We start from the raw sequence: 22,890 nt of genomic DNA on the forward strand, positions 1-22,890 counted from the left end.
AAAGAAGCTCCAGCAGAAGCCTGGAGAAGAGGAGGCTCAGGGGAGACCTCATTGCTCTCTATAACTTCCTGAAGGGAGGTTGTAGTGAGCTGGGGGTCGGCCTCTTCTCTCGTGTCATTAGTGATAGGACCAGAGGGAATGGTTTCAAGCTACGGCAGGGGAGATTCAGGCTGGACATGAGGAAGTATTACTTTTCAGAAAGGGTGGTCAGGCACTGGAATGGATGCCCAGGGAGGTGGTGGAGTCACCGAGCCTGGGGGTGTTCAAGGAGAGGCTGGATGTTGTGTTGAGGGACATGGTTTAGTAGGAGCTATTGGGAATAGGTGAACGGTTGGACTGGGTGATCTTTTAGGTCTTTTCCAACCTTGGTGATTCTATGATTCTATGATTCTATGATTGGAAAGTGATTTCTTGTGAATTTAAGAATTTACCTTTATAATATTCTAGGTCCAGGTTCTACACTGCAAACTACTGACTGTGTTGACATTGTTTATGCTACTGTGTATGAGCTTTATATTAACATGACTGATGCTTTTTGTAACTCTTTATGGAGGTTTGCAGGTTTTTAGTTTAAATGTTTAGTTGCTTTTTGGTTGAAATGTCACTGAGAATTATGATTATATATGATATAAGGCTGGCCCACTTACTCTAAATTAGAGGAGAAATACACTGGGCACAGTTTTTATGGTTGGAAGTCTGCTAAATCACCTCTGAATATCACAGCTTTAGGCACTGAGAAGTATTTATAGTTTTTGCTTAGAAGTTTACACCCGGTTAGATACAAAAAATGCTTAAGTTAAAGCTCAGAATCATTTTGCAGACACTTCCTATTGCAGTTAGCAGTGCAATAGAAGAAAAAGACAGGCTGAGGGAGCTGGGCTTGTTCAGCCTAGAGAAGGGAAGGCTGCAAGGAGACCTCATTGCAGCCTTCCAGTATTTAGAAGAGGATTATAAACAGGAAGGCAGTCAACTTTTTACTCAGGTAGATTTTGGCAGGACAAGGGGGGATGGTTTTAAGCTCAAGCAGGGAAAGTTTATAATGGATGTCAGGGGGAAGTTGTGTGCTGTGAGAGTGGTGAGGTGCTGGAACAGCTGCCCAGAGAGGCTGTGATGCCCCGTCCATCCCTGGAGGTGTTCAAGGCCAGGTTGGATGGGGCCCTGGGCAGCCTGGGCTGCTGTGAAATGGGGAGGTTGGTGGCCCTGCATGGCACAGGGGGGTTGGAGCTTCGTGATCCTTGTTTCTATGAGAAGCAGACTGGAACAAATGCGATACTCGGAGGGCACCATCAAGATCTGCAATCTAGACAATTTCAGCAAACTGCTTTTACGGCCAATTGTGTTTACTTTATCCTTGTCAAAACCTCTCTTCATCTTTCCTCAAGAAGCACAGTGGCTTATGCTTATCCCCTCATATCAACTATCCTGCAGTCTTGGAGGTCAGTCCTGTCTCTTCTGGGGTATGAGCTGAATCTTCTTTGCCTCCAGCATCTCTTTTTCAAAGCAGTGCTTTCTCCCATCCTTCCGTGAGGCCTCAGAGGAGCTTCCCTCAACAGCTTCAAAGGCATTTTCCATTGTTCTTCAAACATCATCTGTGAAACGCAATCATATTTCAGCAAGTTCCATATTTCAAAAAAGGAGGATTTCCACGCGAGGTTATTTCAGAGCAGCTCCACACAAGTCAGTATGAATTTGAATTATGTAAAGGATCAAGGCGTTTTCTCACTCATATCTCAGTGTGGACTCTGTACCGGTGCCAAGTTATCTGTTCCAACATTTTAGAATTCAGCTTATCTTTTTATTATAGTTTAAAGCCCTCCCATTTTTTTATGCCAAGAACATACTTAAGAAAAAAATGCTTTAACTTTTCCAACAGTTGCGTTCAATTTAAAGGATCTAGTAAACATTACTGGAGCACAGCTAAGGGAAATCCCATGTGGCTAATAACATTTTAGTAATAATAGCAGATAAATTTTGGAGTTTTCGCAATAGATTAGCTCAAAATCTTCGGTGCAAAATGTATAACAAAACAGTCTCAGAAAGCTACTATACGGCTCTTAAAACATCCTTGGGTTCAGGGCAGATTTGGAATAAACATGATAATTTTCAAGCTACCACCACTGATGTTGTAGCAGAAGTGTTGCTGCTGCTTTTTCCTATCGTTACCAGTATTTCTGTTAGGAATTTCACACCGTCTTTTGTAGTGTTGGTTGTTTTTCTTTGCTTCCTCGGGGTTTGGGAGTTGTTTTTTGTCAGTAAGAAGATCCTACCTCCTCCCAGTAGTTTGATTTTAACCATTTGGACCGTTTCAGTCCATTAAAACTGTCCTTTAGCAGGAGGAAATAGAGTTATTTATTCTTACAGGGATGCTGTGACTCAAGCACTCCCTTCTCTTCCTGTTGCTTGATCCAATGTAATTAAATAATATATTTCATTTCATAGCTTTGCAGGAGCAGTAAAGAGGAAATTATGTTCACAAAACATGTTTATTTTTTTTTCCCCCAACCTTTTCATGGCTGAAAAGTGATTCTTTCTCGTGGTGCTAAAGGAATGTGAAGCAGCCTTTTGAGACTCAAGTCCTTGCGAAATGAATGCTAATTAAAGAATGAACATTAATTAAGAGTTAGGAAATCAGTGCCATTTTTTCAGACCAAAGTATCTGTTGTTCAGATTTTACATTTGAGCTGCTTTGGGTTCATTTCTTTCCTTTCTCTGAGCCAGCAGCTCTGTCCTTGTTTTCTTTCTTTCACCTTCCCAAGAGGACATGTGCCACGTTCATCTTATCAGCTGCACAATTTGATTTGTGTTTTCAAAGCTCTGAAAATTATAGTTTGCAAAACTAAATTAAAAAAAAAAACAGCAGGAAACCAAGAATTGCAGACGTACATACAAAAATAGGAACTTCCTTCTCCCTCCTTTGTACATGAAAATGAATCCACCTTGGACTCAACCTGTTGCTTTTATAAATTCCTGTATTACTTTTCTTCATCTGCTATTACAGGAGCTTTGGGAGGAAGATGCTCTAGATTTAGGATTTTTAAGGTATTTTGAAATTAAGTGGGGAGAGACTTCTTGAAAAAAGAAAAATATCCATATAATTTTCTACTTCTCATTTTTCATACTTTTTTTTGTTCATATGTTGTCTCCACTGACAAATTATTTGCTGTAAAATTGAAGGAGAGAGTGGGACTTTTTTCAGTACCACAAGATACATTCCATACATATAGATATTATGGTTGAAAAAGCATTAAAATCATACATTCTTCACATTTTTTTAGTATTGTTTTCCTTTTATTTCGATGCTGTCTGTATGTCGTGCCAGGTAAACATTTGTCCATCAGAGTTCTGCACGCAGAATAACTTCCCTGAGGCCCTGTAAGGCATGTCTGTCATCCAGCACCACTCACACCAGTTGCCATTTCTGCGTGCTGTGTGCCTCTGGTACTCTGAGCAACCCCAGAACACTGAGCTGCTGTCACCAGCCAAGATGGCGAGCTTCCACTTGATGGACACTTGTCTGCGTTTGAGCAGATGAGAATAAAATTAAGGAGAAAGACCAATGTGAGGAAGTATTACTTGTCAGAAAGGGTGGTCAGGCACTGCAATGGATGCCCAGGGAGGTGGTGGAGTCACCGAGCCTGGGGGTGTTCAAGGAAAGGCTGGATGTTGTGTTGAGGGACATGGTTTAGTGGGAGCTATTGGGAATAGGTGAACGGTTGGACTGGGTGATCTTTTAGGTCTTTTCCAACCTTAGTGATTCTATGATTCTATGATTTCAATAGTCTTTTAACCTAAGGACTTTTACATCCATAGGGCAGTCTTTACAAGAAAGAAATGTAACTGCGTGCCTCTTCAGGATTGGGAATAAATGGAGATATTCCCGTTGGTAAATATTGCCATTCTTCATTTTTCCTTGAACCTGAATCCTTTTTCCTCCATCTGCCAGTTAGTCTAGATGTTACTAAAAACGTCTTAGCATACCATAGAATGGTTTGGGTTGGAAGGGACCTTTAAGATCATCTAGTTCCAACCCCTTGCTATAGGCAGGGACACCTCCCTGTAGCCCAGGTTGCTCACAGCCCCATCCAGCCTTTCTTATGTCCTTTATGGGATTTATTTTTATGAAGTATGCTTTTGTCTTCCATTTTATGGTGTTTGAAGAGATTTCTTTCCGATTTGGCTATCAGTTCAGCCAGAGGACGAAGCCTTGTTATCTCTGCATTCAGTGCTCTGATGGCTGCCTGCCTCTTCATGGAAATCCTTGCTTTGCTCAACTCTTTCTCCCAGTGCACTTTATCTCCTGGTAGATAGATGTCTTATTTTCATAGAATCACAGAATCACAGAACAGCCTGGGTTGCAAAGGCCCACAGCGCTCCTCCAGTCCCAACCCCCTGCTGTGTGCAGGTCGCCAACCAGCAGCCCAGGCTGCCCAGAGCCACATCCAGCCTGGCCTGACAAACCGTGAAGCCTGATTCCAATTTGCAGTCATGTGGAAAGGAAAAGTGTTTCTTTAGTGCTCTGGTGAAACTAATGCAAGTCAGTGATTATTTTTCTGTGTGACAGCATAAGGATGCATGATTGAAGCAAACATGACTTTACAGCAAGGGGAGAAAGGAGCCTGTTTATATTAGATGTTCTCTCCATCAACAGAGAACAGTTCTTTCCTGCTTGCAGTGTTGGAAGCTCAGTAACAATAATCCTGAATGGTGGTTTGTCAGGGATTTGAAACCAAAGGCCAGGAAGCTGTGGGTATAATGTAACCTCTACTGGTCTGCACAGTGTAGGCATACTGGAGAAAAGAAAAGGAATAGAAATAACTGGTAATAAATCTGAGTTTATACACTGAATATCAGAGAATTAATTCTTTTTTCAATCCTAAAGAAAGGTAAATTCTGTTTGTTTTCTCTAAAGGAATGTATTCATTGCTAAAGGAGCGTGCACATTCTTATTATTTTAAAATATTTTGTAGCAAAAAGACATTGAGAGATGTAACTTTGATGGAAATAATAATTATAGTTGAGATTCACAGCTTGGAATAACTGTACTGATAGCACTGTAGGGAAAAAAAAATAGTTGTGAAAATTTGAATGCAAATATATTAAGTTCTATTGCACTCTATTACCCAGTATTCATTTACTTAGATGTGGGGAAGTTTGCTGCCACTGATTTACAGTGGGACAACACCATCTACCTCAGTATCTGGGATATCCCAGCAGTCCTAGGGCATCAGGAACAAGTGGAAGACCTCTGTGTTCATCTTTAGAAATACAAAAGCAGGTTTTTTCAGATTTTGAAACGCATTTGGCCATGAGAATTGTTTTATTTCAAGATGATTAATGGATCTTTCACATGTGCAGTGGTCACCTTCCACAAAACCTGCTTCATTGCTCTCCTGCTAGTTATGCAGAAGACTATGGCATTGTTCCCCCTTGGATGTTATTACCCGAGCTGGTTTTTTTTCACCCCTATCACAATAAAAACCTAGAACAGAGGTTTCAGAGTTAGTTTTCTTGCCTGCTGTTATCACCAGCAGTAACAGAGAGCATCAGCAGTGGCCATCTCCAGCACATCACCAAGTCTCGAAGCAGTGAAGCCTACCGTAGCTGCTGACAGATTTATCCATATTAAAATAGAATTCAGTGAGTATGAATATTTTCCTGCATTTAGAGACTTTCTAGTTTTAATGCTGTTCATATAATTTCACTTGGTTTGGTCAGCATTGCCTGCTGTAAGGGATAGAGTTTCTGTTGTTTCATGAAGAGGAGAATTATAGGTACAAAATGTTGAAATAAGAAGAAAGCATACCTGAAACATTGATATGCATTTATTGTCCATAAGTTCTTTCCCTCTCTGACAGAAAATGCAAGATATTTGAGACATTGAGTTTAAACTATAAAGCAGAGATTAAAAAAATAATTTGGCCTTGCTTTAAAGCTCATTGTTGTCAAGATAGCAGTATTAATTTCACCATTTACTTGGAAACATATTTTCTTTATTTAATCTACTTAATATGGTCTCTAATAGATTCAAATCTTCACTTTCAATAGAAGAGCCTAGGCTGTTGGGCTTTACTAATAAGTTATCATTCTTCTAACAATTGTGCCTGTTTATATTTTAAACAAAACTGGTTCAGTGTTAACAGATGTGGGGCTCAGCTAGGAATATGCTGTGAATATATGGAGAGTGCAGGGATTCAGCTTTCCTCCATCCCAGTTTGTGGCTGGCACCGAACTGCACGAGTTACTTATAGCCAAAGAGCTCAAAATACAGGCAGAATTCACTGTGAAAATTGAATCATTCCACACTTAAGAAAAGATTTCTCCTCCATTCTCCTATGAGAAACAATTTGGTCTCTTAGAGGTTGGTAAGGATCAGTGACCTGGCTAGGTGGCCTCAAGTTGCACCAGGGGAGATTCAGGTTGGACATCAGGAAATACTCTGAGGGAGAAGTCCCAGAAATGGGCTGCACAGGGAGGTGGTGGAGTCACCGACCATGGAGGTATTCCAGAAACCTGCAGATGTTGTACAGAGGGACATGGTTTAGTGGGAAATATTGGTGGTAGGTGGACAGTTAGACTGGATGGACTTGGAGGTCTGTTCCAACCTCCAGACTCTATGATTCTGTGATGGAAGATGAGCATGTTGTGCTCAGCATTTGATGGGAGCATTGAACTGGGGAGTATCTGAAATTCAAAACACAGAGCTTCAGCCCAGTGAGACCTTGATGAACTTGAGAGTCAGGTGAACAGAAATAATGGTGTGTGCACATCTGTGGCAGAATGACCTCACGTGTCATTGCTGTCTGCTCTGAGGTGGTTGCAGGATACAGCCCAAAGATACAGCCAAAGAGGAGGTGAATCAACTCTTTGAAAGGGTTGATAACTGCAGGACAAGGGGAAATGGTTTGAAGTTGAAGGAGGGCAGATGGAGGTTGGATGTCAGGGGGAAGTTGTGTGCTGTGAGAGTGGTGAGGTGCTGGAACAGCTGCCCAGAGAGGCTGTGATGCCCCGTCCATCCCTGGAGGTGTTCAAGGCCAGGTTGGATGGGGCCCTGGGCAGCCTGGGCTGCTGTGAAATGGGGAGGTTGGTGGCCCTGCATGGCACAGGGGGGTTGGAGCTTCGTGATCCTTGAGGTCCTTTCCAACCCAAACCATTCTGTGATTCTGTGATTCTGTAAGATGACCAATCCAATCTAGCATCTTCTTGTGTTGTCTGTATGCCTTGCTTTGAATAGAAATGTTATATCCTGTAACTTAAAAATATCTGGTAAGATTCAGTTTTATCACATCAAGTCCTTTTTTTAGAGCCTTTCTCTTCCACCTCCAGGGATCTGTAGAAAGGTGAACCTTTCTACAGATTGTTAAGCTCCTGCAGTGTGTTGTCTGACTATTCCATTACATGGGCAGAGTTTGTTTAGTTTCATAAAGGCCATGTATTTTTCTTGTCTCTGTTTTTGTTTTGGTTTTTCTTTTTTTTTTTAATGTTTAGAAGGTTCCTGTTTGAAACATGGAGAGCATCAGCCCAAAGAACGAAGTGAAGAGTGCTCTACTCTTGCAATTTGCACTCCATTTAAGTGTGTCCATTGTAAAAGACAAAACCAAAAGGCTCTCCTCCACCCAAACCCTCTAATTTTTATATAATATAAAGAAGTATGTGAGTTATTGGTGGAATGAAGAGAAATCATGATCAAAATTATACTACATGTTTAATTTAAACATGGGAATAACAACAAAATATCATTTCACCATCCTTCTAATCTTTCACAATTTCTGATAGCAACAGTACAGTTAAAATATCCAACTTTACAGGAATTCACAATTTTAGTCTGAAGGTAGCTGAGGAAAGGGCTGTTTTCTACTGTGATCATTAGACTAATTTTATATCAACAGCTTGTCACCCTGAATGTCATGCAGCCATGGTGTGCCTGACCCATAGATATGGTCTTTGTGCTTTCAGAGGGCAGGAGCCCTCGTACAACCTGCTTGTTACTGGAGATCTTTTGGGGATGCATCTCTGGATGTTCATCCTGGGTTACAGGGTCTCCACTTGCAGCCCCCAGCTGTAGGGCTCCTGGAGCAGTGCAAGCCAAAACCATGACATTGCCTCAGAAGGCCAGGCAAGGCAGCTGAGCTGCATCCAGATGTCCAAAGGTAAATTTATTTTGAAGAAGTGAACAAAACAAATGGCATATGTACTTGAAAGCAAGTTCTCCATGTATTCTGGTACATACAGATCATGAGAGTAAGAAAATCTATTTACATCTCATGGCCACTGGGTGATTCACATGTACCGAAATTCACCGTGTGTCAATGAAACGCTCCAGTGAAGCCTCAAAATGGGTCTCAAAGGTTCATCTGCTCGAGCTCACACACAATCACCTGCTGATGCACTGAATGCTCTTCTGTAAAATATCCGTAGATATAACAACAGAAATGATTGTCTTTTCATCTGCAGGTGAAATTTTCATGTGTTAGACAGCTTGGGGTGATTTAGTCATGCTGTGGAGCCCTGGTGATCCGAAATCATTACCCAGGACAGTGAGCCAATGGTCTCTGTAATGCTCAGCTGCCAAACTCAGTTGTATTTGAGAAACTTTATGGATATATTTAGATGAAGATACACAGTTTTAATCTTATGCTTAATTGCCTTCAGAGAAGTATTGGGACATTCTGCTTAGAATACATTGACAGCGCTGGACCTAAACTCAGAATTTCTATTGGTATTTTCAGAGTTGGATGCTCTTGATATAGAAAAGATGGGAAAAAAAATAAGGCATTTAAGTGCATATTTAGTAACAAAACAGCCTTCCTGACTCAAAAATAAAAATGGAAATAAAATAAAATCAGCCTGGTGAAGTGTAATCTAATTTTCCTCCAGAATAAAACCAAAATCTTGAAGCACTATTCTTGATGCTCAGCACTTTGAAGGCATGCAAGCATTCCAGTTTTGACTCCATTGTGCAGTTGAACTGGAAGGATTATATCACAACACAGCGTGCTTGTTTTCCATCTTTTTGTCCATCAAGACGTTTTTGTAGAGGTATCAATGATTGTTGACTTTGGAGGAAGGGGAAGAAAAAATAATTAGGAGTAAAAGCAGACAGTGCCATTGAAGGAACTGTGCTTCTGTCATAGGAGAATGAATGCTCCTTTCAACAAATCTGTAATTTGCAGAAGTTGCAAAAAGAAAATAGCCTTAAGGTGACTGTTAACGTACTTCAGTTCATCCTGCCAAGAAAGTTAACTTCATAAAGTCATTAAACCGGTGATTACATTTTAAAATATTATTCCCCAGCCATTTCTTCTTAGACTTTAAAATACAGTTACTGTATATACTACTTTCTTTGTAATGTGAAAAATTGTAAAATACACTTATTTTTCATAAACTCCTAATTATTAACAGAGCTATTTGCGCTCCTATAGTGAAAGTCATTTCAACACTTCCGTTATTTAAACTTCATTTTTAGGGGTTCATAATTTGGCTGTAATAAAAAATAAATTCAGACTCCGAGGGCTCAAATAATCTTTGCTGGCATTAGGGGCTGATTTTCTTCAAGAAGCTGAGTGATTTGGATTGCTGACTGTTCTTCAAGATAATCCGGAATAAAATGCTTTCCAGTGCTGACCAAATAGCTGTAATCATTAACAAATTTAGGGAGAGCCATGGAGTGTGGTGGAGGTGATGCTGCTCTTTTGTCCCTGCCTGGTGCTGAGCAGGGCTGAGGCTTGAAGAAGGGATACTGCTGGGACTTCCTGCAATGTCTCTTCCATTGCATTTCCAGAAGGGTGACTGTAGGAGCAGATAGGGAAGGTTATGGCTGGCCTTGTAGCACACGCACTGTGGGGTCCTTGGCAGCAGACTCGCTGCAGTGGAAGGCAGAAGACCAATGGATTTAGAGGTTGTGTGGCTGAAAGCTGCTTCTCTGCCATGATGGATGCTCAAGTGCTCAAAGATGGATCACTTTTTTGGTACAGCCTCCTGAAATCCCCCTCATCGCGTAGCACGGCTGCTGTGATGGCTGAACAAGGCCCTCAGCTCCGGAAATTGAGGAGTCAGGGCTTGCTGCGTATTGACAGCAACGCAGGGACAGTGAAATCAGACAGTTCGTTACAGCACTAATTATAGCAAAGCGCTCGTGTTGTGGTTTGAATGACTCAGTTCTGTGTGTGCTACAGCTATAAATACATCTTCTCCCCGATCTGGACTGTGTGGTACGTAATTTTTTTTTAATGGCCTGGATACATATTTACCTGAGCATATCCTGGTTTCCCAGGTAAATATGTGTACCAATGCAGAACTCATTATGGTCTGTTTGGATAAATAATCCATATTTTATAACGGTACAGGAAGTAATTATTTTCCTATTTTGCTTTCTTTAAGCCAAAGAAATTAAATGCTGTGGGTTCATTACTTAAAATAAAATAGATGCGAAAATCGAGGTAATATGAGAATAAAGTTTTCATTGTTTTGGTAGAAACTGAGAATGTTATTCCAGATTTTGATCTCGTGTTTAGCCCAGAATAACTCCATTAAAATAAACAGCGTTATTCAGGATTTACTTAGATGCAAATGGGACGTGAATTTGGTCTCCTGTCCTTAATCCCCCTTACTTCACTGGGAATTCCCGTAAGTAGCTCGCACACGATCTTTGCTGTAAATGGCATTGTCAAGTATTTATCATTAGGAAAAAGAAGTTATTTCAGCTACGTGGGGGACATGAACCGATCTGAATTTTGTAATAGGAAAATGGATGTTTAACAGTTATGGTCCTACATGCAGTAGAGAAACGGAGCCACCTATTTCAGCCATTGTTTGATACGACGTGGGAAGGAGCTGCGTTGTTGTGGCCATGCTACGGTCAGGGTTTGTAGCACTTTGAGGCTTGGTGGGACCAAGCTTAGCCTTGGCATAAATCCATGAGCTGCAATAGATTTACACCAGAGATGAATATTGGCTCATTCTTGGTAACTTTACTTTTTATCCAACTCTTTCTATTTCATCTTAGAAATATAAGCAGCCTGTGCGCCCTCAAACTAATCAGAATAAGAAACAGTTTGGCTTATGCCAAAAAAATAGAACTATCATTTTCCACATTCTTACATTTTTCAAGTGAGTTTCAAGTAAGATTATATTACCGTGACTTCTGAATTCCTGAAATCTCTCTGGTCTTTGTAACTGCAAGGGCCAGCAGTGTTTCAAGAGGAAAATCTGAAACTCTTCATGCAGTATGTTTTGTGTTGTGCGGACTAGATACACTTCACATCTTGCCTGCGTGCCATTAGTGTGGAAAAAAATTAATGCAGTACAGTATTATGATTTATGGACTGAATTTTTTGCCCACTGAGCCCTTTCCAAAAAAAAAAAAAAACCAAAAAGTTTTTCCCCCTCTCCTCCTTTGGATATTAGAAACAGCTACTGTTTTTGTTGATCTTTTTAACTTCTGAATAGACCTATTTCAAGTCATAGCAGCATGGGAGCTCAGATTAATAATATACTTATTCAGGCAGTGATACTGACTGAAACCATTGCTAGCGTGAGTAAGAAGGATAGGATTTCTTTAAATTATTTTCAGGTGCATTCATGCATTTCTGAAAGAAGAGTATAAGGATATTGTAAAATAAATGAAATTTTTGTTTACTGATCATGTTACAGGTGTGTGTGTGTTTTAATGTCAGGAATGTAAGATGTCTCATTTTGATAGCTTTTGTTCTGGGCTCACCGTCAGTCCGTCTATCAATTAGCAAACAAGAACAGGAGCCACTAAACAACTACATCTAGCCTTCTGGACACTGCTTTTAGATCTGGAGGAAATATATTCCATGGTGTGAGGTATCCTTACTATCCCACCTCCTCTTCAGCATCGTCTCCAGGCAGCCTCAAAGACAAGCAAAGAGGAGAATCCCATGGGCTGCTCTGATGGCTTTGGGCCTCCTTAGCGCAGTAGTTTGATGAGCATCAGCTGCTCATCAAACTGTGATGATGATAGAGGCCTGCCCAATGGCCTCTAGCTTACCAGCCCTGTGCTGACTGAAGGCAGGTCCAAGGCTGATGCCCTTGGTCCTTTCCAAAGAGATTTTTTGCCCTTTCTAGCACTATTTCAGGGGCTTGGGGCCTTCACACGCATGGCCTTTGTGATAGAGATTTGCTCCTTTGGCTGCACCTCATCTGTTTTTGTGGCATTTAGGACTCAATCTCATCTTTAACTCTTTCCTATCTGAATGGCAAAACCTGCAATACAGTCAACTTTTACTATCAAATCATTTTCTTTATCTCAAATAAAATTGGAGTATACCTAAAACGTCTTCTATGGCTTCCACTAATGCTAAGTTGAGTGAGACTGAGTTTCCTTCAAAAAATGCTTCCATGAGCTGTTTGAAATTTGTATATGTTATTCTAAAAAATTGTGAGAGGAATATACTACTCTTCCACAGTCCCAGATAAAGTGCTATGGCAAGAATTTGGCATTTTTACATTGCCTGAGAGAATTCTGTTTTCGTTCTCCGGGCAAATGTGGTTTGAAGGAGAAAAAGAAAAAGCAAGGCAGTGCTTTTCAAAAGTGATGATTTTAAATAGAAACAAAAAAGCTTTTTGCTCGAGATTCATCACAGGTTTTTCAGTCTTTTCATAAAATTGGTGCTCCCTTTTTGCCTAACGAGTGGAGTGAGTGACACTTTTGAGAGTCTCAGCTTGTGCTTAGGTGCGTAGCTGGTATTTAGCTATATACTACCATGCAAAATATTATCCAAAATATATGAAAAACCTGGTATATTTTTAACACAGACGCAGCCATCCTAATGAATTTGTTTATTTTAGTTGCAGCAAGCAGCTGAGGTTTCTCAGCTGAGAGGAGCTCGAGTCATCTCTGCTGAAGACCTCCTGTTCCTAATGCGCAAAGACAAGGTATGGCAATGAGACAGAATGGTCTCGTTTGGCACAGCAAGCTCCTTATCATGTTTAAAGTGTTTGCTCCTCCATACATGTGAATAGCTGTGTTAGAAGGTGTAGCTGTACTACAGCTGTATTACATGTAGTACAATAATTACATAACTTTTTAATACTCATTTTCTCCAGTGATTTCAATTATGAATAGATTTTTTTTCACTAGCATTTAGAGTGAGTACTAAACATTACAGCTCAGAGCAATTTCTTAATTGTCTGTAGTATAAAGGACACTTGTGAAGTGTCCCTGCCTATAGCAGGGGGTTGGAACTACATGATCTTAAAGGTCCCTTCCAACCTAAACCATTCTGTGATTCTTATCCTTTATATTCCTTTGATTTCTTATTTCCTTCTATTTATGGAGAACGGAGAGGCATGTCTGATATTTAAGTGTTATCATTTTTTTAATGTTTCTTCTTCTTTTTAATATTCTTCCTGTATTTTGATCTCACTAAAACTTCAGACTGAGATATGATGTGTTTTTTTGTGTGACCTTATTACACCTAGTCAATAATTTAACAAAATCAGTTTTCCATAAGAATATTAAAGTCATTTTATCCCTTCAAATTATTCAAAAATCCTTATTATTTATTTTTCTCTAACTAATTCCTTACTCTTTTGCCTCCCTTTCTCTGTTTTTCTTCTCTTGTTCGATGGGTGAAACCAAATGACTAAAAACATATTGAAAGAAATAAAACCTTAAAGGTTGGAAACCAAATGCAGTTACTTTATCTGATATCTGATATGCCCAGTGATGGTATAATGAAAACAGTGGTTAATATGAACATCAAAGTTCATGGAGGTACGCATGCCTAGGTGAGAATTTCCAAACAAAGCATAGATTTTGGAGCCCTAATACAGCCTGAATTTCTCCTTCCTGAAAGGGAAACCCATCGCTGTCTCACAGTGGGCAAATCAACATGCTTGCTATATGTGGATTTTCTTCAGAATTAGGAACTACGAACACTGTAAAAATTATATTTGTTATCATAATGTCCCTGTTCATTGCAGGGGAGTTGGACTAGATGACCTTTAAAAGTCCCTTCCAACTCTGAGGATTCTGTGATGCTATGGTTTGTGTACATGTGATGCCATACAGTTTGTGTATTTGTGTGTTATAATTTTAGCCTAAATGAAAAATAATTCTATGCAATACTAACACCAATGTATGTTTTTCTCTTAGAAGAAGCTTAGAAGGCTGCTTAAGTACATGTTTTTTCGAGACTACAAATCTAAAATTGTGAAAGGCATAGAAGAAGATGACCTCATTGAAGGTAGAAAAGCTTTCCTTAATTTGGGAGGTGTTTGATATTTTATAAATGCCCAGAACAGCTCACTGCAAAGTATTAATGTCTTCTCTAATATTTATACAAGCAAAAATTACAGATTCAGATGTAGTAACTTGGTTTTAAATTGCTGCTTTTCCATTTGCATTACTTCAATGTTAAGATTTTCCATCTACCATCCAAATGATAAGTAACAGTGCTGAATGTTGTAACTCTGTTGAAGCTAAGAAACTGGTGCTGATTAAAGGGCTAATTGATTTCAGCATGTGTAATTTAAATATGTCAGCTACCATGTACAAGGGAGATTGTCAGCTGAATGGACATTTGTTAGCTAATTACCAAAAGGTTTTGACATGTTTTACAAAAAGTACCATAATCTGAAGTCATTTAATACTGATATATGACCTGGCCTTCTTTCGGTGCCGTTTAGCATTCTGTACTTTGAATCTCTCGTTTCAAGAATGGGAAACATTTTGACATTTTTTTCCCCTCGCCACGAATTCTTTGTGTTTAGTTCCTCTGAGCATCCACACTGATATTAGTGCATGCTAAGCACTGCCATGGGCTGCCCAGGGAGGTGGTGGAGTCCCCATCCCTGGCTGTGTTTCAAACCGTTTGGATGTGGTGCTCAGGGCCATGATTTAGCGGAGGGCTGGTAGAGTTGGGCTGGGATGGTTGGGCTGCGGTTGGACTCCATCATCTTTAAGGTCTTTTCCAACCTGAGCTGTTCTATCATTCTATGCTTTAACTTGGTCAATGTGTGGATAAGGTTTGGTCAACTCATTTGACTTTTAATTTGCTGTGGCACTATATTTTCACAAAGCATAAAAGTATATTGCAAGCAATTGGAAGTATAGCTTCCTACCTGACAGCTTGGTATTTTTGTAATCCTTATGTTTATACCACTAGTTAAATCAATTTTCCTAAATCATTTAGATGCTCAAGAAATACTTCCCAAACACACTTCATTTTGGTGTTGGAGATTCCATTTTCTGTCAAGCTTTGGTGACTGAAGCCATTGATTTTGTTTTGTGAAACTTGCTTATTTGTAGCTGTTATTCTGCCTAGCACAACGACCACCTTGCCCAGGGTTCACTAGGCTTTATGTTGAGCAGAGGTCCATCATCTGTGGAGCTGCATCTTAGTGCTTGTGTTAGGATTCGCTTTAGATTGTAGGTAATTTGAGTGTTCTGATGTTCTGTATACTTATGAGAAAAGGTGTTACTCCCAAATGGTCTGTCATATGAGTGAGCTTTCATACAGCTGTTCCCTGTGGCTTTTTCAATACAATACCTGGTAGACTAGATTTTTCAAGATTGCTAAAAAGATAAGGTTTTACTAGGAAACATTAAAGGGGACGTTCTACTATAGAGCTTCTGCAACACAGCAGGGCATCACCTTGGTCAGGTTGCTCAATGTGTATGAGGGCAGGAAACAACCTACATAGTGCATCTGAGTCTAAAAAATGCCCCTTCTGGGGACATCATTTGATGTTTAGAGTAGCCAAATAATTTACATTCTCTGTTTGTTCCTTATCTTTGTGTAGACAAGTTCAGCAGCAACAACACCAACAAACGGCAGAAGCTTGCTCAGGACTTTCTCAACTCGATTGACCAGACAGGAGAGCTCTTGGCCATGTTTGAAGATGATGAGATTGATGATGTCAAACAAGAGCGGATGGAGGTAATTGTTCTGTTTTACTGATACCCATCTCCTGCAGAGAAAACTCTGAAATATTTCGTACATCATGCTGTTCTGCTGCCTTTTTCGAGTTGCATTTTGTATCGTTGTCACATGCTTTTTCCTTTTGCCCAGATGGTCTAAAGGAATCCTATTTCCATATTTTTCCTATTCCTTCAAATGTTTGCTGATATCTAAGCACACATGCTGAGAGGGAGGATTATGAAAGTGTAGTTATGGATCTTTCTGTCTGCCATATATTTGTATTTCCTTCCTGTAGAAAGCAGATTCTATTTAAAAACATTTCACAGACTTTTTTTTTTCCATTTTTTTTTCTATTTTTCATTCTTTCTCTCATTGGAAAATTATGCTTAGATAGCAATTGAGGATTCTTTTCATATAACATAGCTTTCATAAAAAATGAAAAATATTCTGTGCATACACACTTCCATATATGCTCTTCTCACTTTTTTTATCTACATACATCTGAAAAATTATGCCTACATTATTGCAGAACCTACAGAATGCAGAACCTTATCACTCTTAGCAAGCTAACCTGGGATCAGGAATTCTAGCAGCATTAGCATGGGAGTTTCTGAAACAGTGGTTTTGATGCTAGTTTTGCTTGGTTTCACTGAGTCCTAGCAATATGACCCCAAGCCCTGTATCAGAGCAAGTTGCCACATGGGTATTATGATAGAATCATAGAATCCATATTGTTGGAAGGGACCTTTAAAGAACATCCAGTCCAACTGCCCTGCAATGCACAGGGACACCACAGCTACATCAGGTTGCCCAGGGCCTGATCCAACCTGGCCTCCATGGGTGGGACATCAACCACATCTCTGGGCAACCTGTGCCAGTGCCTCACCACCCTCACTGTAAAAGACTTCTTCCTTATATCCAACCTAAATCTACTCTCTTTAAGCTTGAAAGCACTTGTCCTTGTTCTGTCACAACAGACCCTGCTAAAGACTCTTTGCCCTTCTCGATCCCTGTGTTTTCTCTATTAATTGAGCATTTTCTTGAATGTCACTGAACTATTTTAAAGATCCACAGGTTGTATCAGGGCCAGGGCGAATTTTCTGGCTCTGAAGGCAAATGGCATTGACTGGCTTGCATCCCCATAGCTAACTTTTCTTTCTAGCCAAAACAGGCTAGTTCTTCCATCAGAGGAGGGGTGGCCAGCAGGGAAAGGGAGGTGATTGTCCCCCTCTATTCTGCTCTTGTGAGGCCCCATCTGCAGCACTGCATCCAGGTCTGGGGGCCCCAGTGCAAGAAAGACAGAGAGCTGTTGCAGAGGGTCCAGAGGAACCACAGAGATGAGCAGGGGGCTGCAGCACCTCCACTACAAAGACAGGCTGAGGGAGCTGGGCTTGTTCAGCATGGAGAAGAGAAGCTGCGGGGTGACCTCAGTGCAGCCTGCAGTACCTAAAGGGAGCCTGCAGACAGGAGGGGAGTCAGCTCTTGGGAAGGGGAGATGGCAGCAGGACAAGGGGAAATGGTTTGGAGTTGAGGGAGGGCAGATGGAGGTTGGATGTCAGGGGGAAGTTGTGTGCTGTGAGAGTGGTGAGGTGCTGGAACAGCTGCCCAGAGAGGCTGTGATGCCCCGTCCATCCCTGGAGGTGTTCAAGGCCAGGTTGGATGGGGCCCTGGGCAGCCTGGGCTGCTATGAAATGGGGAGGTTGGTGGCCCTGCATGGCACAGGGGGGTTGGAGCTTCATGATCCTTGAGGTCTCTTCCAACCCAGGCCATTCTTTGATTCTGTTGACAGCTGATATGTAGAATGCTCTGCAGCTCCTTTTCTTGGTCATTTCCTGCTCATGCTTTATGTGGGCAACTCGTTGTCAAGGGCAATATTCTACATGGTTTCTGCTCACAATTGCACACAATTTCCATATTTTTTTAGTCAGAGGTGTAGGATTCGTGGCAGTTGGAAAGCTGCTATTTTTAGAGTGCTTTTTTATGCCCTTTCATTACCAGAGCTGGGTACTTCGGTTTGATTTTGTTTCCTATGATGAGGTGGCTGATGCATTCAGTAATATTTGTCTATTTAATATTTGCCTATTTCACCTTAAGTTTTCGTGGAAAATTCTATGGAAGAAATAACCTGATTTTCATCCTCCTCTTTCTGGAACTTGCCCAGTCATGTTTCCCCCTCCTTCTTTCCACTGCAGTTACTAAAAATCAAATCAAGAATCCATTCTCCCTACAAATGGGGTAGGGAACAAGACCCATTTGTCCACAGCTGAGGAACAGTGCTGTAGAGCATTTGTTCCCAACCACTATTTGTGTTTTAGAAACTGATGTTTCTTTTCTTTACTTTTGTACAAATGTATTTATGTAAAATGATGTTTTGCATAAATGCAAGCATATCCTTTGAGCTCACATGCACATAAATAGGTAACAGCCTTGCATGGAATTAGTGTTAGGGATTGACTTTCTGCTCTTCTTTAGGTTCTCTTCTGTTACTCTAGTACAACCTTTATTTTTTTTAAAGCCTAAAAAGCTAGACAAGTGAAGTAGTGTGAAATTCCTTGTGCCAGACAAGGTTGTATCTAATTTTCTATTTGTCTGCAGTCAAATACTTCTCTTTCAGCTGATCACACATCTTGGTTTTCATCACTGGACTATTCACGAATTGTAGGATACATATATTGAAAGTAATTTGCTCTATTGCTTTACTTTATTACATTTCATGAATAATGTGTTTCCATGTTAAAAAAAAAATTCAAGATCTACTTCTTTTGGAATAGAAACATAAATTATATATGGGTCTGAAGTCAGTACTGTGGATTTTCTTTCTTATTCATTTTTCAATGACAAAACACGAAACATTGCTTGAGATATGCTACTCCAGAAGTTAAGCTTTGCTTTTGTTTTAGGCTTTGTTGTCACTTTCAGGTGGGTAGAAATAAATCAATCACAATGAGAAATGTGATCCAGTCCTAAAGGAAGAGTACTTCACTCAGAGGGTGGGTAGTTGCTGGAACAGACTGCCCAGAGGGGTGTGCATTCCCTGTCCTGGAGGTGTTCAAGGCCAGGCTGGATGGGGCCCTGGGCAACCTGATCTAGTGCTTCACCTAGAGTTTGACAACCCTGCCAGCAGAAGGGGTTGGAACTTGATGATCTTTGAGGACTCTTCCAACCTAAGCCGTTCTATGGAAGTTGCTTGTTCTCCTGTGTTGTCAGTGGATGGGTTGATGTAGCGCATCACATTCTCTTTGTGCAGTCAATTATATTCAATGCTAAGTTTATATTCCATGCTGAGTTTGGGAGGAAATCCAGTAGACACAAAATTCTAATGGGGTTCTTTAAGGAATTAGTATGCTTGACCCTAAAGGCAATGGTCCTTTTAGGTATCGATTACCTCAGACATGAGTGGTTGTCTTGGTTTGGACAACTGCAAATGATTTCAGTTTCATGTTGCCTTGGGCCAACATCATGCCAGCTTGTCCTAAGCATATGATAAACATGCATTTCTGATGTCATTATGGGCTAAACAGGAAATTATTGTTTAGCAGTATGGTTTCAGTTATGAGACAAAAAGCAAATATTATTTATATTTATTTTTTAAAACACGTTTTATGGAATTAGATCTAAAACTTCATGAGAGCACTTCCTGTTCTGTGAGGTCTGTTCTCTTTGTACCACAGAGGAGTAAGCAAAGCCCCAAGCTACTTTCAAACAGTAAAAAAGGTGGAAAAAGGCCTACAGTTTTGTCTGAACAACATCCCCTAGAGCTGTCACGTTACAAGGAAATGGCATTCCTTTAGGACTGGATGTAGATCTTACTGATACATCCTGCAGCTTCAGTTTGAAGCAGAGATCATTTCTGAGAGTAATAAAAGCAATATGCAAAAGACAGTCAACTTGTCTTAAAAGTGAAGGGCAGGAATTAAAAACAAAATCCACATTACTTTTCCATAATGCATGATTATGTTGTCAATGCATTTTGATCAGATGATGAGAGCAGTAATAGCAACGAACAGCAGCAAATCATCCAACTGTACTGACAAAAGCAAACCAAAACAGAAGTAATAATAGCAGCGCTGTCTCACTCCAAAACTGTAAGTACTTTGCCCTCTCAAAATAGCAGTCAAACAGAAGTGATGTGCTGCTCCTCCCAGTAAGAACAGGTATAGATGAAATGAAATAGTCTGGTTCATAGACCTAGTTGAACTGTGCACGTGGAGATCATGGCCATGTGGTGCTCAGGGCCATGATTTAGCGGAGGGCTGGTAGAGTTGGGCTGGGATGGTTGGGCTGCGGTTGGACTCCATCATCTTTAAGGTCTTTTCCAACCTGAGCTATTCTATCATTCTATGATTTTTCCTTACTTTGCAGTTTGGGTCGAGGTGCAGGTTTGGATGTTTGTGCCTTTGTGTTGCTGCTCTGAACCTCTCAGAGGACCTGTCCCTATAAAACTTGCTGCATGTTTGGCAGCATTTTGTGGCCAGGAACACCAGCGCTGCTAAATTAATGTATGAGAGCCTTTATCGAATTTACAGTGTCCTGTTATTAAAATCAAGCAGAGGTCTTTTAAAATTTCAGTCAACTGAACAGCAAAGTGGACTTCTTTCTCAGCCTCTAGAACTCCATTTTTTATCATTTGTTTTATGGTGCCAATACCTCCCTACCAGGAAAAAACAAATTCCCTTCTGAAATCTGAACTGGCGTCCAAAGGACTGCTTGGAGCATCACACTGTGAATACTCTATTTCAGTTCTGTTCCCCTGGGATTGAAAGAAACACCATTCATCTGTCCCTCTGAGTGCTAGTATTGGGATGTATTTCCAACGCTCAGATGTTATATAGCAGTAATTTAGTTGCAGTAGCTACAGTAATGTTTTCACAGTACATTGCAAATTTGAATAAACAGTGGAGAAACACCAGAAACACTTTAGGTCTTTAAAAATTACATCTACATGCTACTGTTGTAAGTTCATTGTGGATGTGATTTTTCCAATCCTGCTCTGTAATCATATGTCTGTTAATGAGAAATCTGTACCAAGCACACAGAAATGGAGTATGCTATGTGCATTGCACAACACGTGGCAATGAAGATTAGGTGTGTTTGGAATGTATCCTTTGTGAAGTTAAATGGCTCCATTTGGATTTTGTCTGTGTTAGATATGATTAATTTGTGCCTTTAGAGGACACTTAAATAAATCTAAGTGCACTTTGAGATGTAAGAAATAATACTCTGTCCACTGGAAGTCTGAAAGTCCACTCTGTTTCAATCATAGTTATTTCTATGATGCAGATTTTGTGGACTTGGCATTTGTATATTTATTGGCACAGGCTGCCCAGTGAAGTGATGGAGTTTTGGTCGCTGGAGGTGTTCCAGAACTGTGGAGATGTGGCACTGAGAATGTGGACAGTGGGTATGGTGGGGGTGGGTTGGGTTGGGTTGGAGCTCTATTCCAGCCTTAATGATTATATGATTCTCACCTTAATTTATGTATTGAATTAAGGAAAATCAATTGCTTGTTTGTATCTTTCAGAGCCCCAGACATTAGCTATGATTCAAAATCTCCCCAACACCAGTAACAACAAAACCGCCGATCGGAGAAGTGTCAAACATGTTATTACAAAACTGAGAACAAGGAGGTTCCGAGTTTACAATCAGTATCTATTCCTGTTTCTTAGCAGGGAAGGTGTATTCTCTCCACATTTATGAGCACAATTAAGTATTTAATTCAGTTAAAGAATAGTTTGTAGCTCCACAGCATGGAAAGTTGTGTAAAACCCTGAAAGCTGTGGAAATTGACTCCACATCCAGTTAGCTCATGCAGCAGAGAATTAGCTGAAATGGGGAAGGCAAATAATGGCAAAACTTCCATGCAGCACTAAGCTGTGGGCATCAAGTTGGCCAACCAGAAGTTATAGAGGGCTCAACTGAATCCCTTCTTACTGACACAGTGGGCAATACTGGTGGTAGGTGGACAGTTGGACTTTCTGAACTGTAAAGATTCTATAGTTCTGTGATTCTCTTTAAATCTGCAGCAGTAAATTAGACAGTGACCAAGAAGATCTGTTCACACTGGAATATGAAAAACTGACTCCGTCATTATATGGAATATATGAAAAATGTTCTGTGTGCTCACACTTCGACCCAGGCACTGTGCTAAGGGAATTCTGGGTACAGTTTGGAAGTTAGCCTGGGACAGGAGATCCTGCCATTGTGTGGTTGTGATGGGCCATGATGGAAGGTCCAGGCAGGATGCAGGATGCTCCACTGCTACCTTGGAGCTGGGACGAGGACCTGGCATTTTTCAGTTGAGACAACTTAAACTTGGTGGCACAATTCAACGGGGACAAAAACAACCACGAGGATGAGCTCTTATGCTCAGCAAGGAACCAAAAGATGGTGTTGAATGACTCAAATTCGTTGTACTAATTTGGGAAAGATGTACAAAGAAAATAAGCAGGAAGTGATTTACAAAGAGCTTTGAGGCCTTCTAATAGCACAACACTCATTTCACTGACAAAAATTATGCCAGTGTAAGTGCTGTGTGCGGTCATTACTCTTTAGGGAGTATCTGTTCATGCAGAGTGTATCAATAACAAACTGGAATTTGATTTAAAGCCCATATGGAAAGATTAGTGCTGTTGTACAGACAACACATATTTAATAGAAACTGCATGTCGGAAGACAAACTAATAAGTTTTATGTTGCTAACCATGCGGTCACTGTTTCTCATAGCACGTTTTTCTTGATACATCATTTTCTGATGATAAACTTGTTCTGCTTCTTCATAAAGGATTATTTTCACAGATTTCACATTATTTTTGACAGAAACTGCATTTTAAGACAGAATCTGACGTTTGGTTAAGGGAACAACTTTTATCTTGCAGTATTGTGTCTGAATCTAATCTTACTAATTTTTAGAATCACTGTTTATAAGCACTCAACCTCCTTCGATTTTAACAGCTGCAGTCTGTGAAAGAATATTCCTTGGGGTAAGATTTAGCTGCTGATGAAA

At 40.3% G+C, this 22,890-nt stretch overlaps 1 protein-coding gene across 4 annotated transcripts in view; it reads left to right on the top strand.

The window, feature by feature from the left end:
• Positions 1-22,890, top strand: part of SUPT3H (SPT3 homolog, SAGA and STAGA complex component) — a 271,671-nt gene that overhangs the window by 168,351 nt on the left and 80,430 nt on the right. For 3 of the 4 annotated variants that reach the window (XM_048935370.1, XM_048935371.1, XM_048935372.1), the window contains 3 exons: positions 12,811-12,897; positions 14,120-14,210; positions 15,769-15,905. In XM_048935370.1, coding sequence (XP_048791327.1) covers positions 12,811-12,897; positions 14,120-14,210; positions 15,769-15,905 — 315 coding nt within the window. The remainder of the gene's footprint in view (positions 1-12,810; positions 12,898-14,119; positions 14,211-15,768; positions 15,906-22,890) is intronic. The other variant, XM_048935369.1, reaches the window with a different exon arrangement.

Source organism: Lagopus muta, chromosome 2, assembly GCF_023343835.1.
Source record: "Lagopus muta isolate bLagMut1 chromosome 2, bLagMut1 primary, whole genome shotgun sequence".
Classification (NCBI taxonomy): Eukaryota; Metazoa; Chordata; class Aves; order Galliformes; family Phasianidae; genus Lagopus; species Lagopus muta.